Source organism: Grus americana, chromosome 15 (assembly GCF_028858705.1).
Source record: "Grus americana isolate bGruAme1 chromosome 15, bGruAme1.mat, whole genome shotgun sequence".
In the NCBI taxonomy this organism is placed as follows: domain Eukaryota; kingdom Metazoa; phylum Chordata; class Aves; order Gruiformes; family Gruidae; genus Grus; species Grus americana.
In genome coordinates, this window is record NC_072866.1 from 17,030,279 (window position 1) to 17,057,444 (window position 27,166).

The 27,166-nt window shown below is 46.3% G+C and overlaps 1 protein-coding gene across 2 annotated transcripts in view; it reads right to left on the reverse strand.

The window, feature by feature from the left end:
• Window positions 1–197: 197 nt before the first annotated feature.
• Window positions 198–27,166, reverse strand: part of XYLT1 (xylosyltransferase 1) — a 200,345-nt gene continuing 173,376 nt past the window's right edge. For both annotated transcript variants that reach the window (XM_054843079.1, XM_054843078.1), the window contains 4 exons: window positions 26,040–26,302; window positions 22,710–22,905; window positions 16,554–16,887; window positions 198–8,222 (listed from right to left, as the gene is read on the reverse strand). In XM_054843079.1, the coding sequence (XP_054699054.1) occupies window positions 7,900–8,222; window positions 16,554–16,887; window positions 22,710–22,905; window positions 26,040–26,302 (1,116 nt within the window). In that variant the 3' untranslated portion in view covers window positions 198–7,899. The remainder of the gene's footprint in view (window positions 8,223–16,553; window positions 16,888–22,709; window positions 22,906–26,039; window positions 26,303–27,166) is intronic.

Here is a 27,166-nt window from a genome sequence, read left to right on the forward strand (position 1 = left end):
CCTGTTAATCCCTCCTGCCCCCTCTGCCTGCCGCTCCCTGACACCTTTGGCAAAGGCGGGGAGGATCTGGCCCGAAAGCAGTCGTCCCAGTTGGAACACAAGGAGAACTGCCGGACCGGGCAGCGCGCCGGCATCAGCACCGGCATCACCCATCGGTACTGCTTCGTCCCGCTTTTCTTCCTCAATATGACCAAGCCAGCACAGTTCTTTGAAATAAAGACTTACGTTAGTGGGGTTGAAAACAATACGAGGTGCACATCTATTCCTAAAGACAGCCTTTTTTTTTTTTATTTTAAAATTCTGCATCTGAAAACACAGTATGACAGAAAGCATTTATATACAACTGCAGTGTTTTTGGTATAATACAGTATTTAATACATCCATTTCTTTTTCTGCAAAAAAATTTGCTTTGTCGGACAAAAAACCAAACTCCCATTGACAAAGAATACAGCTAAGGCACATTGTTTTCTGCTAAATGAAAGACAAAAGGGTGCAAAAACGGGTAGTGCAATAATTGCTGAAAATCACATTCTACTACAAGAAAAGCATTCTGACTTTGAACTTTGATTACCGGTCAATTTAAGACATTTCAATATCTCATAAAATACTCCTTTAAATAAATAGCAAAATATCTACATCTTTCAGTGTGTTCCATTTGAATTTCCAATTTTTTTTTAAACTTTGCTGTATATACATGGTTTTCTTTTTTCTTATTCAATAGCTTACAAAATATTTCTGTACAGTTTTATGCATATAATGATCTATAACAAAATAGTTATTTCTTAAAACTATATTACCACCAGTCTTTGAAAATGACAGAATAGGAATAACTTATTATGGACTACGTTAGGCAATAGAAAAATCCAATCAACCCAACCCAAAACCAAAATGACAAAGTCAGAAAAACCATTTCATTAACTCGAATTAATTTTTTTTTTTGTTTCACAAATCTTGTTTTCTAAGTAAACCCAGTTGCCTGTGGGTTGTATCCGCCTCTGAATACCAAAACAGGATAGGATGTGGGACTCCTAAAAGCACTGCAGCCTGCCGGGAATATTGGTGCTACTGAAACGCAACAGTTCTCCATGGAGAAAAGTATTAAAGAAACCCAAGAGATCCAAGCCGTAGCAGAAGTCCTTGGTTTCTGCTGACTTTGACAACCTTTGGGTGAAGCTCCAAAAGCCAGATTTTTGGAAATGCATTTATGACTTTGATGATAGAGCCAGACTCCTCTGTCTCCTAAATGTACCGTTAGATTCCCAAACATCACTCAGAATCTGGCCCCAGGCGGTGAAGTTCTTCAGGTTGTAAGACCATACCATTAAGAGGATGTATCTTCTCCTGGCTACCAGTACAAATCTGAAAGGAATGCTACTACGCCATGTCAAAATGAATGAAATTACTCCAGAATTTGTCTTGTGCATCTGAGAACAGTCTGTCCTGTTACAGTCTGAAGATAAATTAAAAGTTATTAAGTTTGTACTTCGTAGGTAATTAAATCAACCTTCCCTATCTACAGTGAGTTGCAAAAGACAGAGCTCGTAATTTCCTACGGTTTATACGAACGTTTGAGCCTTCCTTTTGCCCAAAGGGAAGGTCATTTTCTTCCCTTAAAGACTGCATTTGTAAGCAATTTCTATTGTGTTTGTGAAGTGTAAGCTGACAGCAACACAACAGAGCTGTAATAGAAATCTCAAGGTGCCTTTTATTCCTTCAACAACAAACGGAAAAAGTGAGCAAGACACAGACACCACCTAACTTCCTAACACCGTTTAAGGCCACATTTAGAAAGGATGAAAGTAAGGCTTCCTTTAAGGGGCAACACACTGGGTGCCACAACGGGAACAGACACCGAGCAATCCAAAGCTGATCGGATTCACCCAAGGGAAATCTGAAACAACATCCTGATCTTGGCCAGCAGGTCTGCGCCTTCTTTTGGATGTAAGCAGGAAAAGAAAATGCAACGCCATAGACATCCTCCTCCAGAATATATATTCCCAGCAAACTGAAGGTGCTCCCCTAGCAAGAGATTGCGATCTTCTCAGTCGAGGGTGTTAATTACAACAGAACCAAAGACACGTCAAGTCATTACAATATACAAATGCAGCGCGATGAACCGCGCCTAGAATTGTCACTCTGTTATCAGAGGCACCTGTACAGTATCTTGCTGTTTATTTGGCAAGGTTACAAGTAATACTTCTAGGGTTTAACAAAGTAGAAAGAGAATTTGCATAGATTGTACATTCAGTTCAAGGAGATTTCTGGTACCTTTTTTTGTTGTTATCAGGTAAACGTGTTTGCAGACACAGTGAGGTAGCAGCTGTGATAGCACCCATGAGCAAAAGAAGGTAACCAAGGCAGAAGCAAAGAGCAGAGAGTGAGCTACACGCTACTGATAGCATCAAGGAGCAACATCAACACGGGACCCGCAGTATCACATCACGAGGGTTAATCGCTGCCAGCGCCACACTGAACTGGAGCAGCCTAACGCTACCGTGGTCCTGGGCGACACGGGCTGTAAGGTCTTGTTGCCGCAACTGTAAACGCTCTCAGCCTGATTCGCCCTTCCCTTGCTGTGATGGTGGTGGGGAGGTTCGCAAAGGCCCCAGCCTCTTCTACTCTGCGCCGTCGAAGGGACTTACGAACCAGAGCGTTGGCTCGCTCTTGAAGAGTCTACAGGACACCAGGTATTTCCCTACAAATTCTCCCTCGCTGCCCTTAACCCAAACGTTTGTTTGGCTCCTCTGTGCCTGGCTGCAGCAGGGCTCTGGAGGCAGGCGCTCCGGCTCCCTGGCACTCCTGCTCGGGCAGCGTCCTGTCCCCGCCATCGCTCCTACCCTCTCTGTGGGCATCAGCCCTGGAGCTGTCTTGGCAGAAGCCTGAGGGTTTGGTCTGGAAAGGCTTTTTTACATGACGTTTTCAGTCGTCATTTAACATGGGGTTCATGTAATGTCCTACGAATCCTTACGACTGTCTTGGAGGCCTTCAATGGGAGAAATAAAAGCACCTCTGGATCATCACCTTTTCACAACCAGACTGAAGCAAAGGCCAGTGGGAAACACCACTAGCCACCTTCTACCAGGCTGGTCTTACGCCGTTGCTGAAATCACCAAACCTACTATTCCATGTATTGAATACCCACGCCTGAAAATCAGGAAAAGGTAATTGCTATCACTTTTACCAGCTCCTTCACGTGTGTTAGCACTGAGCTGACTGCCGGCTGCTCTGAAACGCAAACTTTTCCGATCCACAGCTAGGGTTTTTGAAGAAGCCTAAGGGATTTGGCTCACACAAGTACAGAATTTCCTGCTCCACGGAAAGCGGTGGAATTGGCCAAGGTTTCATGTGGCCAATTCCTGGAGCTTTGGGATCTGGGAAGACAACGAGGAGGGTGTGATAGCCGGCGGCAAGCTGGCAGCTCTCTGACAGCTGTGATGAAAGAGAACTACAGAAATCAACAGGAAGTTGGTCCTCGTTGCCTGGCCACAATAAAAATCTGGATCTTGTTTTCTTTTTATCTGGGAAGTCAAAGCTGAGATCTCACAACATCAGCGTTTCTCAGCCTTGCTGTGCAGAAGGCGCCCAGTTTGTTCAAAGGTTTGTTGCAGCACAATTGTGTCAAACTTTTACAAAGTTTTGGCATCTTCTTTACCCTTCACCCCTCCCTTCGCTCAGGTTTAGAATATCCCAGTTCTGATTCACTGACTTCACTACTCTGTTCACTATAATCGTAGCTAAGAGTGATGGAGACTTCGTTAGTATTGCAATTAGTGCTGTAGGAGATGGACAGAAGGTGAATACACGTTAGTTGGTCCTTTCGAAGGTGCTGCCGGATCATTGTTAATATGCCGTTAAACAACCGTACATGCGTTGTGCACTGAAGCCAATACCTAGGAAAGTCAATTTGCAACACACGAATGCACATTCCTGTATCTCTAGGCTCAGCAATAACGAAGGCTTAACAACAGAGACACAGATGGGCTTCCCTGTATAACACTTGCCATCGTGAAGGAATTGTTAAAATTCTCTGCTTGCCGAGAGCACAAAAAAGACATAATTTCAATTCTAAAAAACCCTTGAATATCAGAAAATGAAAATACAAATATTACTACTCAATGTCCAAATGTCATCAAAGAAAGAATTGGACGAATCTGAAAATAAACTGTCATTTGAGCTATTTCTATTAGCCTCAAGGTTTAACATTACCATATAAACAGGTTTGCGTAATGCTAAGACTGACTTTGGACATCATTCATTAAATCACGCATGCAGATGCTCTGCGTTTTGCCACACTCCCTTTCTGTGTAACAGCGATTGATCGCAGAAGTGGTACACGGCTGTGGCGCAGAACGGGCAGGGAATTTAAACGAGCAAAGCATTGCACACGGAGAACAAATGCGTGCATTTAGAAACACCCCCCTCTCCCACAGAAAGGGATTTTGACCAAAACTGGCTTTCGGCTGGAGTCCTGTTCAGGAAGGACTAGCCAGGGTGACTGGAAAGTAACACGTGCACATTCAAATGAAGATGCGTAACGCGCCTGTTTTGTACGAACCGTGGGTCCCTGCTCTGAATTCTCCTTTTCACCAAATGTAAGATCTGTGAAGTTATTCTCTTCTAACAACAGGTAACATTCATCCCGGGCTCCAGGCCCTGCCGTTTCAGAACCAGAAAAGCCACCAAGCAGGACGTCGGTCTCAGCAGCGCTACCACAGCGTCGGCTTGGAGCGAGCTCTGATCCCTGATGCAGAGTCTTGCTTTCCATGGTTTTTCCTCACAACTACGGCACTTTGTAACTCAGACACAGCGTCCCATATGGTGTAACTCCCGTGTCTGTGCCTGCATGTTAATAGCTATAGCAGAGCTTGTCGCTTGGGTCCAAAGCTTGACACTGCCCCCAGATGATGTTCCAAACAGGGCAGCTCGTCCTCTGATGACGTCAAGCACAGACAGTATTGACTCAGAGCACGCCGTCGCCCTTTTATTTGTGCCGGGCTTGACTCTGAAGTCCTTACTCAGCATCAGCGCTGCGCGGAAGCTTTGCCTGCGAAAGGACCGCAGGACCAGCCTCTTCGGTTTTACATCGCATGCTGTCACAGCAGCGCTGGGATTGCCAGCTTGCTACAAACCCTCCTGGTGCAGATGCTTTTTGTCATTCAGAAAATAAACTAATATAAATTTTGTGTCGAGATATTTTAAACCTAGGATACTATGTAACTAGATATATCAGCAACCATTTGTTTTCCTTCCCTTTTTTGTACTAAAACAAAATAATTTGCACCTTGCGTTTTAAATGATAAAAGTGGCGGATTTTCTTCTAACAACAAAAGACGGGATTGTTGCCACCTTCTGTTTGGTCTAGTTAATAATGAAAACTTACCAACAAAGCACTTAAAAACATTCCTGCTTAAGAATAAGAAAAGTAGCAAATCTAAACCCCAAGTTATCTGCACATGAGCGTGTGTGGGCGCACCCCGATACCTACGCTTACGTGCGGAAAGGACTGAAGGTTCTGCGACTACCCCAGTAGTCTTACAGAGAACAACCACTGACTAGGGTCGTTAACGAATTTTCCTGCGTGCCCTAAATGTGATGTTCTTCATTTAATCTGCAGGGCTCGAACCGTGCAGCTGCCGTTGCATCAGTGTGACTAAAGCCCTGGATTTCACAGTGAGGATTGGAGGTCCCCAGAAAATCTGAACTTCACGAAGGAATGTTAGATTAAAACCAAGCACTGTTAAAAAAACCCCTACTGAATAAGTAATAACACTGTGTTTCTACTATATAAACCTGTTGGCAACGTTGGTTTTAAACACGCTTGCCTCCAGAGCTGGTTGAAAAGCTGGAACAGTGTCGTGACTGCAGTGTTCCAACCAGCTCTCATCGCTACGAGCTCTCCTAAAACTACGGCTCTTGGGACTGTCAAACTCAAGACAAAAAAAGGAAGGGAGGTGTGAGGGGAGGAAGGCCTTTTCTTAATAAAGGCAGCTTCAGTTAGTAAGATAACATAATCTTCAAGCTGCAAAAGCAGCACCTACTAATTAGTCATTGACTAAAACATAAATAATAAATACCTAAATTGTTCCTTCTATGCATCCATTTTTGTGCCAGATAAACGTTTCGATGCTCTGCCTTAATGCCAGCACAGCTGACACCGCGATTCAAGTCCAAAGCAAACTGCAAGTAGCTTTAAACCAACACTATGGAGAGAGATACTACAAGCCACCGGGATCTGCGTGTTACGGTCATCTTGCAACTGTTGTTTAAAAGGGAATTCAACCTTTCTGCGAGATGCGATTACGGAATGATTTAAGGCTCTATTTCCCTCCTGATGCGGACGCTTAACTCTCATCACCAGAAAGTTAGCCATACGCACAGAAGGGTAAACAGGTACCTTTATTACATCAACAGGATTTTTCCCCTAATTAACCCAACAGCTTTTAATAGCCTTTTTGGGTTACGTTGTTAACAAGAGATTACCACAGCAACAACAACAAAGTGCATGTTTTATGCTAATGTAAAATGCATTAGTTGGAGATGAATTTGCATGTAAAACCTATATTTTAAAAACTACTTGGAATGTAAATGAATTTTTTTCCTACCGTAGAAAATGCAGCTTAAAATGATGCAAAACATGCCTACTTAAAAGAGGACGCAGCCTGCTAGAACTTGTGAGGACGGCACGGGTACGGGTTGTTGGCAGAATAAAGTCAAAGCACTGAGAAACACGGCACCGCTCTCCTTCACGCTCAGCCGGGAACCCCCGTCCTGCCCAGCGCCCGGCGCACGCCTGGGAGGGCCCTTCCTCACGAAGAGCTGGCACATCCCACGTCAAGGGAGGGAATTAGTGTTAAGACTTACTAGCCGCTACTCTAATTAGGGAAGAAACACGGTGTTGCAGATTTAGGTCCCGATTCTACCATTTCACTGGTGCCACGCAGCTCCGCTGCTTGAGAAGAAAACTCCGCTCAGCTTACGAGCAAAATCAGCAAAGGGTGTGAGCAGAGACATCGCGACCCACCCCGAGCTACGCATACACACTCGCTGTGCTGGAAGTCTGCAAAAACACTTAGGTGCTGGTGGGTTTGGAAAAAACCTGCCAATTTGCAAGGGCTGAAATCCAAAACGCTTCTTTGTTCTTTAAACTAATAGTCTTAGTACCCAGACCCTGAACCTGACTGCAGGAGACAGAAAAGACTAACATAGCAGAACACTGGTTCCATTTGGAGTTTATCATGAAATTAGTCTAAAAAATCTCTGAAAATCATCTGAAAGTTTCTGCTTTTGCTCGTCTTCTCTAACTAAGACAACAACAGACATTAGCTGAGTCCAGAATTAATTTGCGTTATTAAAAAAAAACCCAAACGAGTGAGGGCGTACCACAATGATTTCACGTTCTGTGAGGTCACGCGGCCGTACAGGCTCCAGCCTGCAGTAACCGACCTCCCCAGGAAGCCTCAGGAAAGGGCATTTTGCTGTGATTTATTCATGGTAGCAAAATAATGAAAGCCTATGAAACAGCAGAGGTACAGACAAATTTATTTTTAAAAAACACTTCTAGCAGCTGCTCCTTCACTGCCCTCTCCACGGCTTGCTGCCGCTGTTTCGGATGCCACAGAGGCGGCGGGTGCGGCACAGCCGGGCGCGGGACATGGGAGCTGCAGCACTACGGGGGCTGCTGCTGGCAGAGCTGATGGAGAGGGCAGTGCCAAAGGCCTTGTCAGAACTTTTTTGTCTTTTTTTCTTTTTTTTTTTTTTTTTTTTAAATGAATTATATTGCAATAAGTAACAAAAAAGTAAAACGTTCCCTTAGGTTTCTGAAATCTGGTGCGAGATTCACATACGAGCAAGGTTAAATTCCCTTTTAAAAACCTATGCCGGAGGAGAGCGTACCGGGTGCTACCTCAAGCGACCGTCGGGTTTGACGGGGCCCAGCTCAGATTTGGGGTCCGGGCTGAGGGAGCTCCAGGCTGTCTGGGCGCAGCCCTGCATGACGGGGCAGGCCGTGGGGCCGGTGCTGCAGATGTCCACGGCTGACCAGACGCTGCCGACCAGAGAGTCCACCCAGGCTTCCAGCCGGGCGCCCACGAGCCCCGCGTTCCTCTTGGCCTGGTCCACGCGGGCGGCACTGATGGGGATGTTCAGGACGGGGTTCAAGCCCTGGAAGCTCTGCTCCATGTACGCGTTCTTTGGAGGCCCGCTGTGATACTTCATGGCTTCCTCTGGAAATGCAGAAATAAACCCCAAAGTTAGTGCATTAAAAAACCCGACCAAACCGTGAGGATCTAAGGGTACAGCGAACAAAAAGGCAAAAGTTAGTGGTGCGCTACAGTCGGTTTGGCAGCACCGAGGACACTCTGCGCCCCGAGGACCGGCTGTGCTCAGCCCTTCAGCTCCTCACGCTCACCGCGCTGCTCACCCTGCAAGCGCTGCGTTAGCACAGCGGAGCACTCGGGCCAAAGGCAGCGTCATCCTTATTGTCGTCACGTACAGCCGGCGTCCCCGGAGCTGTAGGACACCCAGGACACAGAGCTGTTCGGCACAGCACAACAAAAAAGGCAGGCCCAGCCCCACAGGCATCCCGGCTACGAGCTCCTGTCTGTGCCCGGAGCCCGGTGCACGCGCAGCTCCTTCTCGGGAGAGACCCGCTCTGCATTCGGGAGGAGCTACCGTCGCCTCTCCCACCGCAGCAGCAGCCTGGGAGAGAAGCGCCGTGCGGCTGACGTTACCCCGGCAGACACCCGGGGAGGGCTGCGCTTCGAAACTGGGAAACAGTTCAAGGACGCTGGGGGTGAGGAGGCTGCCGACCCCCCTCAGACCTTCAAGTGCTATTGCTGATTTTTCCAGGAGAAAAGAGCCAAGATCTCGGCCTGTTTTGGTTTTTTTCCCTAAACTGATGAACCGTGCCCTGCTGTGGAAAAGTCACAACATTTATTAGCTCAATCTGCCTCCCAAAACCGGGCGGTGCCTTTCCCGGCGCTGGAAGGACAACCTCACGGCCTCGGACAGACCGGACCCCTAATGAAATCCGTGGAGCCCCAGCACCATCCTGGAAGTGCTCCAGTCTCGCTGGGAAAGCGTTCTCTAATGACGATTGTATTTCAAGCTCTTGTGCCGAATAATGGATCAGAACCATTTCCTAACGACGCTTCCCTTTGCATTGCAGTTGCTTTCCTTATGGCAACTCTTCTGCCTCACCAAAATGCAGTATGTTGCCCCAAATCTCTAATATTGCAGTAAAAATCATTGTCGGGCTGTGATAATGCCTCCAAAGACCTTGAACTGGGCGCCGTGGGTCAGACCACCTTGTCTGACCACGGTGCTGCTCATAAAATCAGAACGGGACCCTCCGGAACGTTCACGGCGTGCCTCTCGGGAGCAAATTTTCAACCGTTTCTTTCTGTTCTCAGCTGACTTCCCCAGCATCCCCGCTCGGGCAGCGCAGAGGATATGTTTAGCTCTGCCAACACACACACTGTCTAGAACAGAAAATGGGCCCATTCAGGGCGCTCCAGGCTAGGAACGCTCAGATAGCATTCAGAGGCCAGGAATTACATATTCACAGCTACAATTCCTTCCACATGTCCTCGCTGCCTGCACCGCCGCCTGACACTGAGCCCTTTCTTCCACGCAGAGGACGGTATCTCGGGCGCTGGCAATAAATCAGTACATTTATTTAGAGGGAAAAGGGACATTGAATTGGAGCTTCGCTGTTACGCTTGCAAAGTCTTTGATACTGTGCAAGTCCATTACTTCGGATCCCCAATTAAATTAGTTCAGCGCATCCCCATTATCCATCACTTAACTGTTCCTGCATTCACCTAACCCCCTCTTTTTATTTTAAATGGTAGATATCCACAGTAACCTCTAGTCAAAATGAGTTTATTCCAGGCACATGTGGCAGAAGTGTGCTCTGCCAGAGCACTGCAGTTTAAGAAACAGAACAAGTACACATGATTAAATTTCCTCCTTTGGAAGCAATTAAATATGGAAGACTGTTTGTCAACATATTAATTAAATAGGAACATTCTAAGTAAAAATCCCCAAACAAATAAGCGTTGGCATTACTAGCAGGATCATCTGATTGAAACAGGCAATTCGGAGAGCTCGTTGAATTAAAGCCTGTTGTGCATGTGTTTAGCGCATGGAACAAGGCAGACCTTTTTCCAGACAAATAACAGGACGAAAGGGAACCTGCCCTTCTCTCTGGCTCAGCCTCATGCTTGTCCCAGGCTTCAGGGCTCGGTGGGTCACCAGGACTGGAAGGAATGAAACCGAGAGGAACTGGAGGAGCCAGTGCTGGCGATGCAGCAGGAGATCCTCGTTTTCTCCGAGCCTGTGACCCCTGCTGTTTAAGATCAGTGGGCTGCTTTTACTAAAATAAGGGTGATAACCTCAGCATCTCCAACCCATTTACATTTCTCCACTCTGCTGTTGCTGTAATTGTGTCGGATATGCTGTGCTTCTCCCACCAACGCGCCGCTGTTCCCGCCAGCACCACTGCACGACTGCGGAGCTCTGCTCCAGACCCGGCTGCGCCGCGAGGGCTGGCTGGCAGGTACAACGGGCGCAGCCTGCGATGGGACCGAAGAGAAACCTTTTTGAAAAGCGACACATAAATATCAGCAGGTAGGAAAAGAAAAGACTGCTGAGGACAAAACGCTATGTTTTTCAGCGTGTTAGGGGCTACTGCTGCCCACAGTGAAAATGTACTTCTCCGGCGTGCGAGGCACGATGAAACCCTGACACGGTACTGGCAGGGATTGCTGGGCCCCGCAGCGGCACGAACACCCCGAGTGAGGCGTCTGCGTGTCTTGTAAAGGAAGAGCTGGGTAACAGCAATCTGAGCGCAGAGCTGCGCGCACTAATCAATAAGAAATTCAGTAGGATTCAACCCAGACCCCTCTCCTGGAGCCTCCAAGTCTTTGTTAAAAAGTTTGCAAGAGCAAGGAAGGATGCCGCTGCTCACCCAAGCTATGGCAGACGTGGGATATTCCTCTTTGCGTTACAGGAAAAACAGAGAGAATCGTGGCTATAACTTGCTGGGCTGGGACAGGAGAGGGCCAGTGCGGATCCCAAGCCCTGACACACCGTATAAAAGGCGGCTGGGCACGCTCTGAAAGCGCTGACACTGCAGGCCTTGCTCGTGGAAAAGTAACGATGAGGTTTGCCCCTACGAGATGGGTGTTTAGACATTTAAATCTGTACAGTTAGAGCAACCAATTCAAAATCAGTTGAACTGCAGACATTAAGCCAGATTTTTTTTGCCAGCAAACACATCCAAACAGCCCTTTGACTTCAGGAGGATATGCATCAATGCAAAATATATTCCATTGACTGTAAACTACAGCTTTAAAAAAAGAGTTATTTTTGTCCCCCATTTCTGTTTGCTCTTCGCTCTGGGAGGGCACTTCATTTCTCAACTGACTTTTCTTAGTATAACTCCTTTGGACTAAACACACAGCCTTTAGTCAGCCGCGCAGGCTGGGAATTCAGCATTTTTGTGTGGGTTTGTTCTTCATTTTGCAGAAAAAGCAAATGAGATGAGACAGAGAGTGGGCTAGGGAATGAAAAATGCGCTTACCTTGGTATACATTGAGGCGCTAGACCTGTGGCTTTTTTAGAGCAACACAGAATGTACAGCTTTATTTCTTTACTTGAATTGTGTTGAAACCCTCTGGCAAAGAGGTAATTTTTTATTGACATTTTGTTTGTTTTCTCTTGCAGCAAACAAGACAGTGCTGCATGTGCTCGCTGGGAAGCTAATCGACTCCTTGTCAACTGGATCTGAACTAAATTTCGAAGCAAATCCCTGTCTTGGGGGTTTTTCTCAGAATGACGATTCCAGGGCATGTCTACGCATCTGCAGCCACGCACTCGCCTGCTGCTATTACTGCGTTTATCAGGAACATGTCACGTTACCTTGGGTTAATTTAAAGAAATCACAGTGGTTCTGACACAAGTTGCCGCCCACTTTATAATCCGCATAGATGCAATTAGAATTGATTGAGCCAGTGCAAACAACCAACGGCAAAACAAAGGTTTCCCAGTATATACTTAATTAAGATGATCTATAAATATGGATTAGGTTAAAAGGCCTTTGAGATGCGTGTGTGCATCGCAGTGTGCCTGCTGATGCTGTCACGGCTGTGAAAGAGGCGGCTGCAGCCAGGGGACACGGGGACCAGGAGCTGCTGTTTAAGGCTCCCGGTCCCGCTGCGGAGCCGCAGAGATCAGAAGCCCCTGCCCGGGGTGTGCCATCGAGGTACCGACCGAACATGAAAGGTCTCTCTCAAGGCCAAGAAGGAGGATGCGGATGCTCTTCTTCACTGCCCTCCTTGTTAGAAGGAAGAAGGGTTTTATTTATTCGTTTACGTATTTATTTTCAATCCAGTGTTTGGTATCAGCTTGAAGTTTGGGGCTTTTTCCGCCCCAGAAGCGAAGGTGCCCACTGGCTCGCAGTAACCTCTTTAGCTTTAACGGAACAGGTACGATCCATTAAACGCATGACAACTCGTTATCGTCACTCCAGCTGGGAGATCGCTGTGGAAACTTTGCCATGAATGTAAACTCAAATTCAAAAATGAAATCGCGTTGGCTTTTTCTCTGCCCCTCTCAGTGCCCCCGGGAGACGTGTGTGATCACGCTCGGCCTGACTGCTTCACACGGACTCCGTAGAGCACGGAAGGGCGGGAAAGCGGGATGATGGGGATGCAGAGCCAACCTCTACTGAATTTGCTGTTTTCTTAGGAATTGAAATCTACTTGGTAGCTTGGGTTATAGTCTGTGAACTGCTGGCTAAATGCTCTGAATTCTACCTGTTGTTTGGCTCTGCAGTCCCTACGCAGGGGACCTGGGCGTTTGGTCTCGAGCCTCCGAACCGCAGCTCAATTCAGGCTGCCTAAAGCAGACAGCAAGAACCCCCCATTCCTGCCGATCATCGCTGCTAGTGACCTTCTGCTGATCTCCTCCCTGCTTTGTCTCCTCTGCATGTTACATTCCCTCTCCGACTTGGCACGGTTTAATCCTGGGGTGTCCTGCTGGTCCCTGGCAGCCCTCCCGGGTCCTTACAGTAAGCACGGAGTACTTGGCAATAACACGCTCAGCCACACGGTGAGAAACTCAGAATCGCCATTTAGAAGAATAATCATCCAGAATCTGGCTGTGCAGCATGTGGGGGGGAAGGAGACACTGGTGGAGCAAGTGAACCTGATTTCTCCAAATGATTTCTCTCACAAATTCACTTAATTTTCTTTTTCTTTTCTTTTTTTTCCTTTCTCCAACCAGGCAAACACTTGAAGGCACTCTCGAGCCAGAGGATCTGCTGAAGGCAGAGCTGATTGGTGACACAGCTCACACTAGAGAAAACACGCAGATTTGGATGACTGGAGGGGGAAGAGGAGCAAGAAAGAATAACATCAGATTCTAGACTTTCCACTGAAACAGCTTTGGGAGCCTCATTTACAGCGGAAACACCCTCAACCTCCCAGCGTACTCAGTAATTCCATTTAAGAACTGACCTCTAACTCCTACAGATCCAGGTTTTGAAAAGGTCAATGAGTCTTTGTTTTTAAAACAATTTACATTCTGTCAGTTATGCGCATCTGGACACAATATCAAAGAAAACACCTGCTCTTGGTTTCCCTTTGTGGTTTTTCTTGCATGCACAGACTCCAGGCCAAAATTAATAAACAAATGGGAACAGAAAATGAATAAACTAGCTGCACAGGCTGTTTTTATAAACTGCTAAACACGACGTCTTTGCTGGTAGCTGTCCCATGATTATTTTTTTATTTTGAATTGTAATCATGAACTTTGAGAGTCATGATACAGGAATGAACACGTTTCACTTTGATTATTCACAAAAGGGGCAAGTAGCTCCCTTCACGGTGCTGAGGAACCAAAAGCAACTTCCCCTCCTTGTGCCCGTGCTGAAGTGATGTGCAGATTTAGGATGATTTAGGAAATACAGCGGTTGTTGTCATGTTCATGCTCTCTTAGAGCTACTAAGATTTTAGTGGCTGCTGTGCTGCTGCCAGATTTGTGCAAACGCTTTCTGGAACAACACAGACGAATTCCACCCAAGCCCACAGACAGGTTTTATGTAGGTAACTGCGTGGACTCCGGCTCCTGCATCCGGAGTACGAGAGACGGAGGGGGCCAAATCATTATCGTGCAAATGATGTGCAAAGTGGTACAAAATGTATCGGTCATTCAAAAAGCTTCTGGAGTAGCAAATTACTTTCCAGGGTAATCTTTCTGACAAGAGCGATAGCTTTTTTCCCCCTCTTTTTTTTTTTTGGGGGGGGGGGAAGAGGCAGGGGGGAAGAGGTATTAGGGGTGGAAGTGAGGGAGAATGATTGGAAGAACAAAATTTTAAAGAAATCCTTAATAAAACATATTTCCCTCTTCTGCTGACAACTCCTGGCTAAGTTTGATGTATGTTTTATTTTCAGTGTTAAGACAAGACAAAAATACTACCCCTTCATTTTGGAAGACTTTTGGCAGCTTTTGCATTGTTTACAGCAGTAACATAAATTGTTCTTTTAGAAGTTCTAATTCTTCTGTCATATTCTCACAATGCCTTTATTTGGCAGGGAAAAATATATTTAAATAATAAAGTGGTGACAAACTGACAAAAGCTGGAAATCAAAGCTAAATGACAATTGCCTGCACAGAGCACAATGGTGTCACTGAGACAGAAAGCTTTAAAAACCCCAAACAACAGGAATTTGCATTGTAAATACAATTCTAGCTACAGTGGAGTGTCACTATCTGCCCCTGTAATTAATTTTCTTCTCTACCTTCATGCCTCAAACATCTGGAGATTATACATCACATCATCAGGAGCAAATCACTCTGGAGGCTTTTTTCCTAGATAATATTGTTCCCAAGCTTTATATTTCATTCCTCTAATAGATTCCAGTTACCGTATGAATGAACAGGGCTCCTCAACAAAAAATACGAGCCAGATCTTCTCCCGGTGTATCAACGGGCAATACGGAGTAAGTCCATAATTTCAGTGGAATTATTCCAGATTCAGAGTTCGGACCAAGGGGAGTTTTGCCTTTACACCATGAAGCACGGGCTCACGGCCGAAGCCTGCGACACGCTTAACTGTCCACAGGGCGCTCACGTTACAGGGAAAAGCAGCAAGGTTGGTAGCTCCATGCCACATTTTCCATCCAATTTCTGCCTTAACTGTTAAATTAGCAAAGAACATGGAATTCATTAATTTCCAGGAGGCGAGTCAGTAACAGCTGCGTTCAGAAGTAGGTTGCCTCAAACTTTACAAATGTATTCCTTCCACACATGGTGTTTCTTCACAATTTATCATTGCCTATTAGCTAATAACAGCACCAGGTTGTTGCTGGTTTAGTTTCTGCTTAAGAAACGATGCCACCAAATGTTAGAAGAAGAAATCAGTACGTTCGCACTTCTGCTGAGAGATGTGTGGAATCAAGCTCCTGTTGAGCAAGATAAGGGCTGCATTAGCTCTCAGCGGTTGGCGGTGGTGTTTGCATTACAGAAGCAGCACGTTATGCTGGAAGGTAAATGCCTGACTCAGTTTATTTGCTGCCTTGTCAGGAAGAAGAACTTCTGAAAACTTAACAGGATCATTCATGTATCTAGCAACTTTAAGATGTCTAAAGTTATGAATATTAATACCGGGCAGATGGAAGCACTTGAGCACGTTAAGAAGAATGGTAAAGATATTCACAGCAACAAACTCGGTTTGATCTCAGTGAGTAAGAAACCAGGTGTGGCTACAAAACGTTCCATCTTCTCCCAGCCCAGCGTCCTCGGCACCGGCTGAAGACCCGAGCACGCGAGCAATGCCTGCGCCAGCGCCAACTGCTGCTGCCAGCCTGCAGACACTGCAGCCCGGGCACGACCTCGGGGTTTGGATGGCTCAGGGCTGCTGCGGCAGGGAAGAAATCGGCCGCTTTCTAAAAAATGTCAGTGTGAGTCTGACAGCGTAGTTACCGGGATCACCGTATCCGCAGATCTTTCTGTAACACAGCTGCTTGGCAGGTCCCGAGCAGGTTTTGGCAGGTATCAGGCAAGAGTGAATGCCTGGACCTGACAATATGCCAGGTGAGCTCTGGCCTAGGGTAATTTTGTCTAATTCAGCATTTTGTGTATTAATGCTCGTATCGTTAAACACACAAACTTTGTCAAGTTCAAACATCTGTAACTATGAGCAAATGTGAACGAAAAGCAGCAGAGAAAGGTCCATTTTTCTTTCTATTTCTAAGTGATGGCTTTTACAAGAGCTGTTAGATTACTGAGAGTCTGAAGTTTCTCTGGATTCCGAACTGTGCATATTTTAAAGATATAAATAGCCTTTTGTTCAAAGTGGCTGTGTTTTACGGACTGGATACAGACACTTCCGCTTGTCTTAGTGCAACAATTTCTTCTGATTTAGTATCTATAAAATTCCTTTCTTTTCTCCTTTTCCAATACAGTGCTACTTAATTTTTAACAGCAGCATTTACAGTGAATATAGACACAATAACTGCATTATTCCTGTACCAAATAATAAAACTTACCTTGTTTGATAGGCTGCCGATTAGAGAAGGTGAGAGGAGTAACAAGGAATTTGGTTTCAGCTACCTGTACCCAGTGGTGCAGAATTTTTATTGTCCAGACACCGGGTCGCAGGGGCAAATTCAAAGGTGGTTTGTAGTGAGTAAATTCGGCACTGGATTCGATCAGAATATCATACGTTGCTGCAATCACATTAACAGGATCCACCCAAATGACAGTAACGGTGACGTTGGGGCCTTTTCCCCATTTCTGCATGCCCACTGGCTCGTCTGTCGGCCCGAGGAGTCCTCCGAAATTCCGGAAAAGCCTTTCCTTGGCGTCCCATTCGGTCCCAATCTGAAATTGAAGACCACATTGCTGCTACCATCATCTCTGTAAGTATCTAAGACCCGTAACGTCAAATAAGGGCTCTCAAGACACACAAATCATATTTCATGACATGAATTATGCATACATATAAAGGCTGATGGTAACACAACCTAAGATCATCATGTGTACACAAACTGTGAGACAACCTTGAATGTTAGGCTTGGTTTTTTGGTCCAGTTGTCTACTTAGAAGGGTTTTCTTTACATTAAGAGTGACATAACAGGCTATAGCAGCTCTCCTTTTCCTCCACATGGAAGCAGTCGATAAAGCCTGAACACAGACTACGCATAGAAAAAAATATGACCCATCATCTCCTGGGTCATGAAAACGTGCGATGTGTTTGAGAGACGGGCCCTGCGGTAGAGACCTCCCCAGCTACTGCTAAGGGCAGGGCAGAGGCTTTGGCTGACGTCAGGACAAGTCACACCAGGTCTGTTCTGCAATCTGTCCATGAGGTGCCGTCTCCTCGCACTCCTGCCTGACGTGGGCAGCTATTTCTGGTAAACTCTCTTCTAACCGTCATAACAGTGAGATTGGTTTTTATTTATTCACTAACTAACAGGAAAGCAGCTGAATCACAATCTAGTGTAAATATTTAATGGACCTTTCTTTTTCCTAGCAGCTTTCGTATTTCACTGCTCTTTATATGAATTTTAATGGTTCACCCATAACCCACGGGATGATACACACTTACAAGCTGTCACCATTAACACTTGTACACTACTGAAAATAAGCATCTCTACACAGACAGCATGAAAATGTAGTAACTGGCGTTCTCAGGCCAACTGAAAGACATCTTACTACCTCAGCACTAAATCTAGCATGCGTTTATGAGGCTGACCATTAACGAACTACTTCCATCAATTCTTAAGACGACAACCTGGTGGACCGCAGTCTCGAAGGCTGCATATCTGCTTTTGGAGGAAGTGCCCGCCTTGCTTGTCCCATGAGATCCTGTTCCCGTGATCTCAAATAAAAGTGATCAATATCAAACACAAAAAGATGTGAGGGACCCCATTTGAAGAGAAGAACAGGAGAACCCCTCGGTTCCTTTCGGCAAGCAGACATCTGGCGTCATTCCTTGGAGAGACATACAGATGTTTTGGCCAGCCCAGTACTGAAACCCCTCATAGTCCTTCAGGTCTTTTTGGGCCATAATCTCCAAACAAACAGTGTAGATGACCCAAGGGTTGATTTGTTCCCTATACAGAAGCCGTGGGATTCTTTCAAGCGGTCTCTGGAGGACCGTGCCCACACAGACAGGATCCGCTCTGTCAGCATATGTGGATATCGAAGATTTCCCCAACACAGAGCTGTTCTTGTCCCTAATCTTCACCTCACAAGGGCATGGTCAGAACCTGCTTTCCTGAAAGCATAACAAATAATTTTAGCTCATTTGCTTCAGAGATATTTTTTTCTAGATTTAATCTCACTTGATGAGAATAAGTGGTTCCAATATAATGCCCAAATCCCCCCAAATCCGTAAAACGTACCAATTACCTGATGCCTACTACCACTGATACCTGTACTGGAACCTGTCCAGTCCCCAATCCCTCCTAAATAAATCACTGTGGCTGGTGGACAAATTACAGGAGGACTGAAAGCAAAAAGCTACAAGACCAGTAGAATAAAAACCTACCATCCTAAATCCATCTGTCATCATCCAAATTCCTCCTACCGGACTATGACACTGCAGAATATGAGACAAAATGAGCCTTCCACTACTCTGCAATCAACACAGCGGAATCGCTGGTGTTTCAGAGGTATCTCACCTAGCACACCAGCTAATCAAACCAGACAGCGTAGCCCAGATATCAGACCCAAGCATCGACTGCCTCGAGGAGCTGTCAGCGCGTACTCTCCTGACAAGACCGACTGAATATGTATGGAAATAAGCTGAGAAAGAAAATTTCCTGACCAGATCTTATTATCTACTCCGCCAGCCTTCACTGAGTGTGGCCATGTCACACCTACCAGAGCTCAGGAGACCTGGAAACAATAAAGCCACAGCATCTGAAACAAATCTGCACCCTCTTGGGCAAAGAAAACCCTGCAAGGAAACTCTTCCCACCACATTCAATATTTCTTACTAAGAACTGCTCAAAGCAAGTTTACGTCATCCTCAAATAATTAACATTCATCCCTGAAATACAACTATTTTGCCCTCTTTGGTCCCTCATCCCTGGGAAGAGAAATGAGAAAGTCACAATCCCCGTGCTCCAACCTCCAGGTGACGTTGCTCAACAACCAGGTTGCACAAAGGATGTTGAGATGTGCTCATATGCGCAAAGGTTTAATAGAGTAGATAGAAGAGTGAAGATTGCTTTTGGGGAAAAGCTGTAACAAAATCGTTGACTGGTTGTTAAGCTTTGTGCAGGCACGCTATTGGGTTCTCTGCTGTAAAGCCGTAGTTACAGCCAAAGGGCAGGAGAAGGGGCGGAGGAAGGGACAATTCTCGTGCTGGCGGCAGTCGCTCCCCAGGAGAGCCCGTCACAACTCCACGGTCAGGGTGCACAGGTCCCTGGAAACAACAGCACAAAACCAGGAGCAAACACTGCCGCAGAGCAGGCCCTCAGCACCACAACGGCGAGGCCCCCACGCACCCCGAGGACAAGGCGTGACCCCAGCTGCGCAGGGAGCTGCACGCATCTCTTTACGGGATCTGCCCGGTGTCCGCTTCCCAGCCGTGGGACAGACCTTCCCATGCCGCACAGCTCACAGTACCAGCTGGTTTGAGACGCACGGTATTTTAAAGGGAATGTTACCTAAAGCACTAGTCCGAGGTTTACACCTCTTCCCTTGAACTCTACCAGCTGAGTTCCAGTACTGAGTTGTCCGATTTAAAGGCCAAGCGATACTACAGTCCTGTAATATTTTTCATAGCCCCTTAAATCACTGTAAGTAGGCTTTCACTTTCAAATGGAATACACGAAGTATGGGATGGAATCAAGCAGTAATGAATATCTGATAAATTATGAAGGGATGTGGCACAAAACCTGACATTTTCCACATCATTATTTTAATCACCATGATTTTGAGCTTCAAGAGCTGGCACTGTGCGCGGAGTACGTTTGGGAAGCTGGAACTCTCTCATTGGCTTCAAACTCCTGTTTCTATCTCTGTTCAGTCCTGAGATAAAATTTTTCAAGATAAATTATGCCTTGATTATGGGTTTGTGTCTCATTGCTCACCACAAACAGGACCATTAGGTTCACACAATGCACACTAATTGCCTGCCACCTAGTTTATTTTATTCTCTGTGATGAATCACAAGTCTTAACAAGACCAGAAATGAACTTAGTGTTCAACTGATATACGTTGAGCTGAGACTTCTACTACTGTGCGGCAAATCAGTCCTCGGCCCTCCACGTAAAAGTTGTCGCGCATGGGAATTGTCTCTCTTGGATTTCCTGAGTTTATTTTACTTTACACAGCCCAAGGCCGAGCGCAGGAGCCATGTGCCGTCGCAACGCTATCATTAACCCCGTTAGGCAGCCCAGCCGGCTGAGGTTTTCCCACTTGTCTTTACACGGCGTACGGTGAATGTGCTGCTCGGGACGCAAAGCCTGAGAAGCCCCGGGAAGGAGCAGAGGGCAGGAAGGGCCGACTGGGGAGATCCCCTCGTCTGCCCTGCAATGCCAGTTGTGCGTCAGGGTCACAAATACACCCGGGACCATGTTCAACGCGGCGTATCTGTGCTCTTCCCGTCGGTCCCGTTGGGCTGAGCTGGGAGAGGGGAGAAAGCTCTCAGCTAAAAACGGCCCATTCAGTTTAAGTTTCACCAGATCAGTTGTTGAAAAAAGCAGCAGTTACATGTCCCAGTAAGCACAAATCTCAAGTTTCTTTTCTGGTGCTTAACCTGCGAACATTGATGCCCTCGCCTTAGCTGAACTGCTGAGTTTGTTTTACACCTGCTGGACTTTGACAAAGAAGTGCCGTTTTAATAAGCAGCAGCAGATCCGAGGCTTTCCAGCCTGAAGCTGAAGAGGTTAATGCTGGATTTACACCAGGGTATCTGAGAGAATAATTTGGCTCAGAGGCAGAGATGCCTGCAGGCCAAGGGAAGGCAGAAAGTAAAATAAACAATTAAGAAATGATTAAATGATTTAGTTTGTACCTCCTGTTTTTTTAAAATATGAATCATCTATGAAAGGAGAGGACAATTAAAGAGTTTAGGTGAGAAAAATTAATGAAAACAAGCAAGCAGCCACTAAAACTCTTTCCAATAGAATAAAACATTTCCTTAGCCTGAAAAAAGCTCACCAGTGATTAAATCCTTCCCATGCTTTGCACTCACACAGCCTCACCGCAGCAGCAGTTCCTGCAGGGCCGCTTACGGACCAGCCGTGGTCTATGAGGCCGTGAAGGGCAGCTCATTAGTCCCGTGGGATCCGGGGATCCTCCCCGCCAGGCGGCACGGCACGCTCCGCAGAGCTGCGGGCACAGCGCAGCACCACGTGCCACCGCTTCCCGCGGCAGGGGAGGCCGACGCTGGGCACTGCTGCTCTGGGACGTCTCTCCATCAGGCTCGCGGTTGCTGCAGGGCTCGTTTTGGGGAAAAAAAGGTTTGGATCCAATGCACTGGGGCCAGGGGGCACCCGGCAAGGGGCCAGGGAGAAAATTCTGGTCCCAGGTTTGTTTCCTCCCTACAACTGAGGTGAAGTCAGATGCATTCTTTCTACTGATTTTCATTTGAGTTCTAGAACACTAAGATCAATGTACTTATTTTCACCATGCAATTAGAAAAAACACTTCCTGCTGTCAGCCCGGTTGCTTTCAAAAGATGGACCCAGAGCAGGCATCAGGCTGAAAGTGAGATTAAAAGTACCAAATAAACAGCAGAAATACTCCTACAAATCACAAGAATTAAAGCTTGTATCACCATTTATCACTGCATGAAATGGCAAGCCTACCATCGGACACATTGATAAATGGAGCACACTTTCCATCCATCTCTTTAATGGCACATTAGTGTCGTGGATTTGCCATGCACACCAAAACACTGAATCCTACCTAGGCATTTCTTAATTGCCCAAGAAGATGGTAATTTATGGAGTTGGCCATAATGACTGGAACACATTTGTTCAATCAATTTCATACCTTAATTGAAATTTGTGGCTTAACAAGAAAAATCATGAAATTAACTGCTCAGACAGTTGCAACTTTAAAACAGAACACAGATGTCAGGTTCTGTTAGTGGTCAAATTTCCTAATATATTTTAGAGTACATTTTTTACACTCTGTGTCAGATCCTGAGACAAATTCCTAGAAGAAATAACAGGATTTGTGGGAAATCTCAGCCACCGCTGTGATGATTTTCTCTTTTGTGCTACAACATCAATATTCTGCTCACATGTGGCATCGGTGCCTGACTATCACTAATTTTATGAGGGTTTTTTCCAGCATACTCTTGAGAGGAACACTTACCACATCTCTGCTCACATCTGGAGCTGTAGAAACATGGCATTTTTCCCAGGTATCTCTCACAGCACTCGCAACAATCAGAATCGCAAAACTTTTAAGTTACTGAGCCCCTTTTACAACAGTCAATGCCGTCAGTTCTTAAAGCAGGAGGGAGTGAGGACACTCAGTGTAATGTAAGAAGTGAGGGTTCACCACAGATCTGAACTGGAAGGGGTATCTCCTTCGATGAAGAGGATGTGCATTATGCTAGAGAGCCACTCTCACCTAAAAATTACATGGAAATACAGTTTCCAAAGGCTGCTGCATTAGTACGCGATCTCTCCAGAGGCTTGTGACATTCTTCATGGGTGGCTGCGAACACTTACCTCCGAGAACTGCAACCTTCCAAAATCGCTTGGTGGACTCGCGATCTTAAAGACTTTCTTTGGCATCACCCACGTTTCCAAAGTTTCTAGTTTACTGACAGCCAGGTTGGTCGCGTGGTGTCTGATTAGGAAGCCTTGGAAACGGTCAGCAAGGAAGTAAAGGTGGACGGAAACTGGATGGCCCATGGGGTAGTATCTGCAAAACAGCACACGCACACGCTCATCAGCCACACAAGACAGACATGAAATCTCCATTTACTTGGAGCTAATAGCTTAAGAAGCATTCATTTCAACTAGAAAATTCACCACTATACATTAAGAGATTCCAAATGTGTTCATGACTCATTATCAAATATTGTTAGGCTGTTCCGATTACCCTGAAACATAAAAAATGTTACTAAGAATATATGCTCATTTAGAACATATTCATAGCTTTAAGCTCTTTAGGAGATACCCCTGCGTGCCAGAAAATTCCCTTCCCATACTACTTTTTCTGGGTAAAAAGTAATTTTAGGAAATAAACTTCACACTCCCTAAAGACCTGAGGTTGCTTTTGTCGTGGATTTTTTACTCCTAATTAAAAATAAACTAAAAAAGGTCAAACAAACAGGAAAAACCTCTCATCAGGAGATTTGGAAGCCTTCAGTTACAGTTCAGATTTAAAGACATTGTAGTCATGGTTTCAGATAATTAAAATTTATGGTCAATTGTCTGCTATAGTCTCAGAAACATCTGTAATGATGTTTGTGTACATATGGATGCATAAATAATTAAAACCAGGTTATTCGTAGCTCTGAAATCAAGTATATTGCTACTTTACAGCACTGACATTAACTGTGAAACAAGTGTGTTTGCAATGTATTTAAACCCAACCAGTATCACACCTTCCCCGTCCCGTGAGCTCCGTCTGACTCCTCGGGTTGGATATTACATCCCAAGACGTGAGCACTAAGAGGAGCGAACCAAGAAGGACCTGCCATGACATGAAAGCAGCACCACCCAGAAGGAAGTCTCTAGAGCTTGAGAAATAACGGTAGCAAGACAGGGCCAGCACTGAGGGACCAAGCAAAACCACAGCACAGCTACGCAGCCAGCACCGGCAACAGTCTGACTTCTGTTCGAGAACTACAGCCTCCTGTTTTATATGTGTGCAGCAGCAAATATTTACAATGTCCTTGAAACAGTCTGAGTAAATTGTCTCTTGGCAGTAGTGAGTAAAAATGCCTAGAGATGGAGAGAAATAAATTAAATCTCTATCACACATTAACGTTGCTTCCACTGAAGATGCTGCCATGCAATCGGATTTGGTACCAGAGCAGGCAGCAGGGAGCACAGCTCTCCGGGGCTGGGAGCTAGCCCTCGTTAGAAGAGCGTGCAAGGCAGCTCCTCTCATTAACGTCCCCTGGGCCGCGGCGGGTGGCAGCACGGGATTGACTCCAAATGTGATCTGAAGCGGTCGAGGCTTTCCCGGCAGTGCCTGCGGCAGCGTGAAACGAGCTGGGGTGGTGACTGCAGCACCCGCTGCCCTGGTGCCGCTGTTAGCCCTAGCAGCAAAGGGAACACTGTCGAGGTGCTCAGCCCAAATATACCCCGGCCATTAGAGACATGCGAAACCACGAGAGGGCAAGAGGAAGTGGGTATATCCATATATATCCATACATCCAGAAAGACAAGACAGTATCAAGAGAGGAGAGACGTGAATCATAAACCTGAGGATTATGCACCTCTCTGTGATTTAAATTGGACGCTGACTCACAGTATTTTGAGGGGGGTCAGGGAGGCAGGAAAACGAAGCCTCCACTCCACTCCATATCCCTGGTCGCAATTCCTGCCCGCACTGTTTGGTGAGGCTCCAGCCTACCGTAAAGGAGCCATGCGTTATCCCGGAGACAGCTGCAATTGGCGGTGGATGACACGGCTTCCCTATCTATAATCTGAGCAAGCTTGAAAAGCACCTTGAGTTCCTGTGCAATGAAAAGCTCCCCAGAAATGAGACTGATTATTGATATAAATCATCATCAGAACACTGGCCAAAGGAATAAGCACAAAAGTAATTGTCAAATTATTTCAGTACTGGTTATACATAGCTCCCATCCTCTCTGCTGGCTTCACTCTGCAGGACAAATGACCCAGGACTTCTTTAGGTCTGCCTTTATTTCATACAAGGAAGGCATGCTACTAGTGATTATTTCTATCTAATTGTTATTGATCTTTTATTGCTTTGCACCGGTAACCTTTACTGGCAAAGTTGTAATGGGAATCTGGATCACTTATTGCCACATCTTTCTAAACGGGACATTGCTCAGCACTTCCGTGACTATATAGGAAGGTCAAGGCGCATTCAGTTCCCTCTCGAGAACAGAAGAGGAGCAAAATCCGTCCATCAAAGCACAAGGAGTGTCTTCAGTATTTGCTGACTTAGGCTGAATGTGTTTTCTATCAGGGTAAAAAAAGGCAGGGTCCAAAAAATACATTCTGAAGAAGGAATTAAGAGACTGTAAAGACTTTAAAAGATGAACCCTCTCTGCTTTGAACGTAAACAGCTTCAGATGTGTTTGCAAGCAGCAAACATCTACCACGAAGAGAGCCTTTTCTGTGCAAGTCTCCAGGAATTCTTCTTTCAAATCCCTTTTTGACTGAATTCTTCTTTGCTAGGCTTACAGGTGAAAAAGGAATCTAGAATATAGGGGGGGTTCCCTATAAAGAAGAAGGACCTTTATTTGCTATATATATATATTTATACTTACACAGAACTTTATTTATCTGATGCTAATGGATTCTACCAGTTGCAACACTTTTGGCACAGAGAGCTGTACCAAGCAGGCAAACTGAGCTCGAGCAAGCAGTGCTCTGTACTCCACGTATGCACCCAGGGGAACAAACGAGCAAGGACCATTAACCTGCCCGTGTTCAGATTAGTGCTGAAATCCTGTCCTCTGCTTTTGGTAAGCATTATAGAGGTGAACATGACCTCTGCTGCAATCGCACGGGGGGTTTAGGAGCTGCGGGTATATAATACACTTGCTGAAATTAATCAAGAGAACGCAGCAGTGGGGTAGCACTGCCTAACTGGATCCTGTCGGTCTTCATCAGGCTGGAGAGGAGCTCCTTAAAAGTGCAGCAAACAGGTCACAGAATGTCAACCCTGAATAACCAATGCTTTATCATGGGCATAAATACTCCTGGAAATAAGCGCTGTACGCTTGCAGCTGCCCGGCCCTGTTTGTGACGGCAGGCTCCAGCCAGCACAGCCAAGCAGATGACCGGCGCTCGGCAGTCCGTCCGCGTCCCCTCAGACACCCAGGGAAAGACAGACGGGCTCAGACTAACCGGCAGCTGTTGTCTCCAGTGGCGTGGAAGGATGTCTCGGCTCTCCGCAGGCCCAAGCGGGAGAAGGCATGGTACATGGTGAGGGCGACGTCGCTGAGGGTGTGCACGCCATCAGGCTCATCGTACACATTCTCCCAGTACGACCGGAGGCCGGGTGTGCCAGACGGGTAGTTGCCGTACAAGTAGTAGTCCAACTGGCCAATTATCTCTTGATTCACTACAGCTTCAAATTTGCGGGCAAAGAAAGTTGGCCTGGCAGTCTGCTGTGGTGATACGAAAGGAAAAAACACTGGAGTGAGTTCCCATTTTCAGCCGTGACACTTTGTCCTAAGCAATGGGTTGGAGTTGAGGACATCAACTGGTTCTCCCCAGGGGCAAAGGTGACTTAAAAGGTCACTTTTGTGACCACTGGTCATTAAGACTGTCGTTAAGATTCAGGTAAAACTGACATAATTACTCAATGAAAATGTGTCAATCCCTTCGTGCCACCAGCCGCCCCTCCCTGCCTTGCTCTGGAGGGGTCTCCAAGTGCCGGTGGGGTGGGGAACGCTCTCCAAACCACCGTGTCAGCCTGGAGTCGGCACAGCACGTGCTGTTGGCAGCCAGGCTGGGAGCAAAGCGTCCCTGGCACAGGGCTCAGAAGAGGCGGAGCAGCATTTTGCGTGCGTGGATTTGCTTCTGCAAGGTGGTAAGGGGACTCTGGGAGAGGTGCCATCTGTGGCTGAGGCTTCTCAGCCTCTGACCGGTGCTGTACAGATTTTTTGCTCTGTACTTGACACGATCTTTGGTATGTTACCCGTCTGTATGCTACTCAACTACCATTACCTTTTAAAAAGCCTTTGTTTTGCCTTGCTCATATTTGAGCATGGGTTCTGAGGTGCCAAGGAGTTCAAAAGTGCCCCAGATGGTTGAAAAATTCTTTTGAGGATGCTCAGTTTTACTCTGAGTCGGTGCATGCTGGGGGCTCTCTGATCTCCTCCGCTGCAGCTTGCTTTGTGCCTCCGTGGGAACCGCGAGCAAGCCTTCTGGTGCCGCGTGTTCGTCTGAGGGGCTCTCTCATCAGCAAGTGTCAGAAGTTGCCTTTACATCTATTCTAATTTCGAACTTTCCCTTGCAGCTCAGTTTAC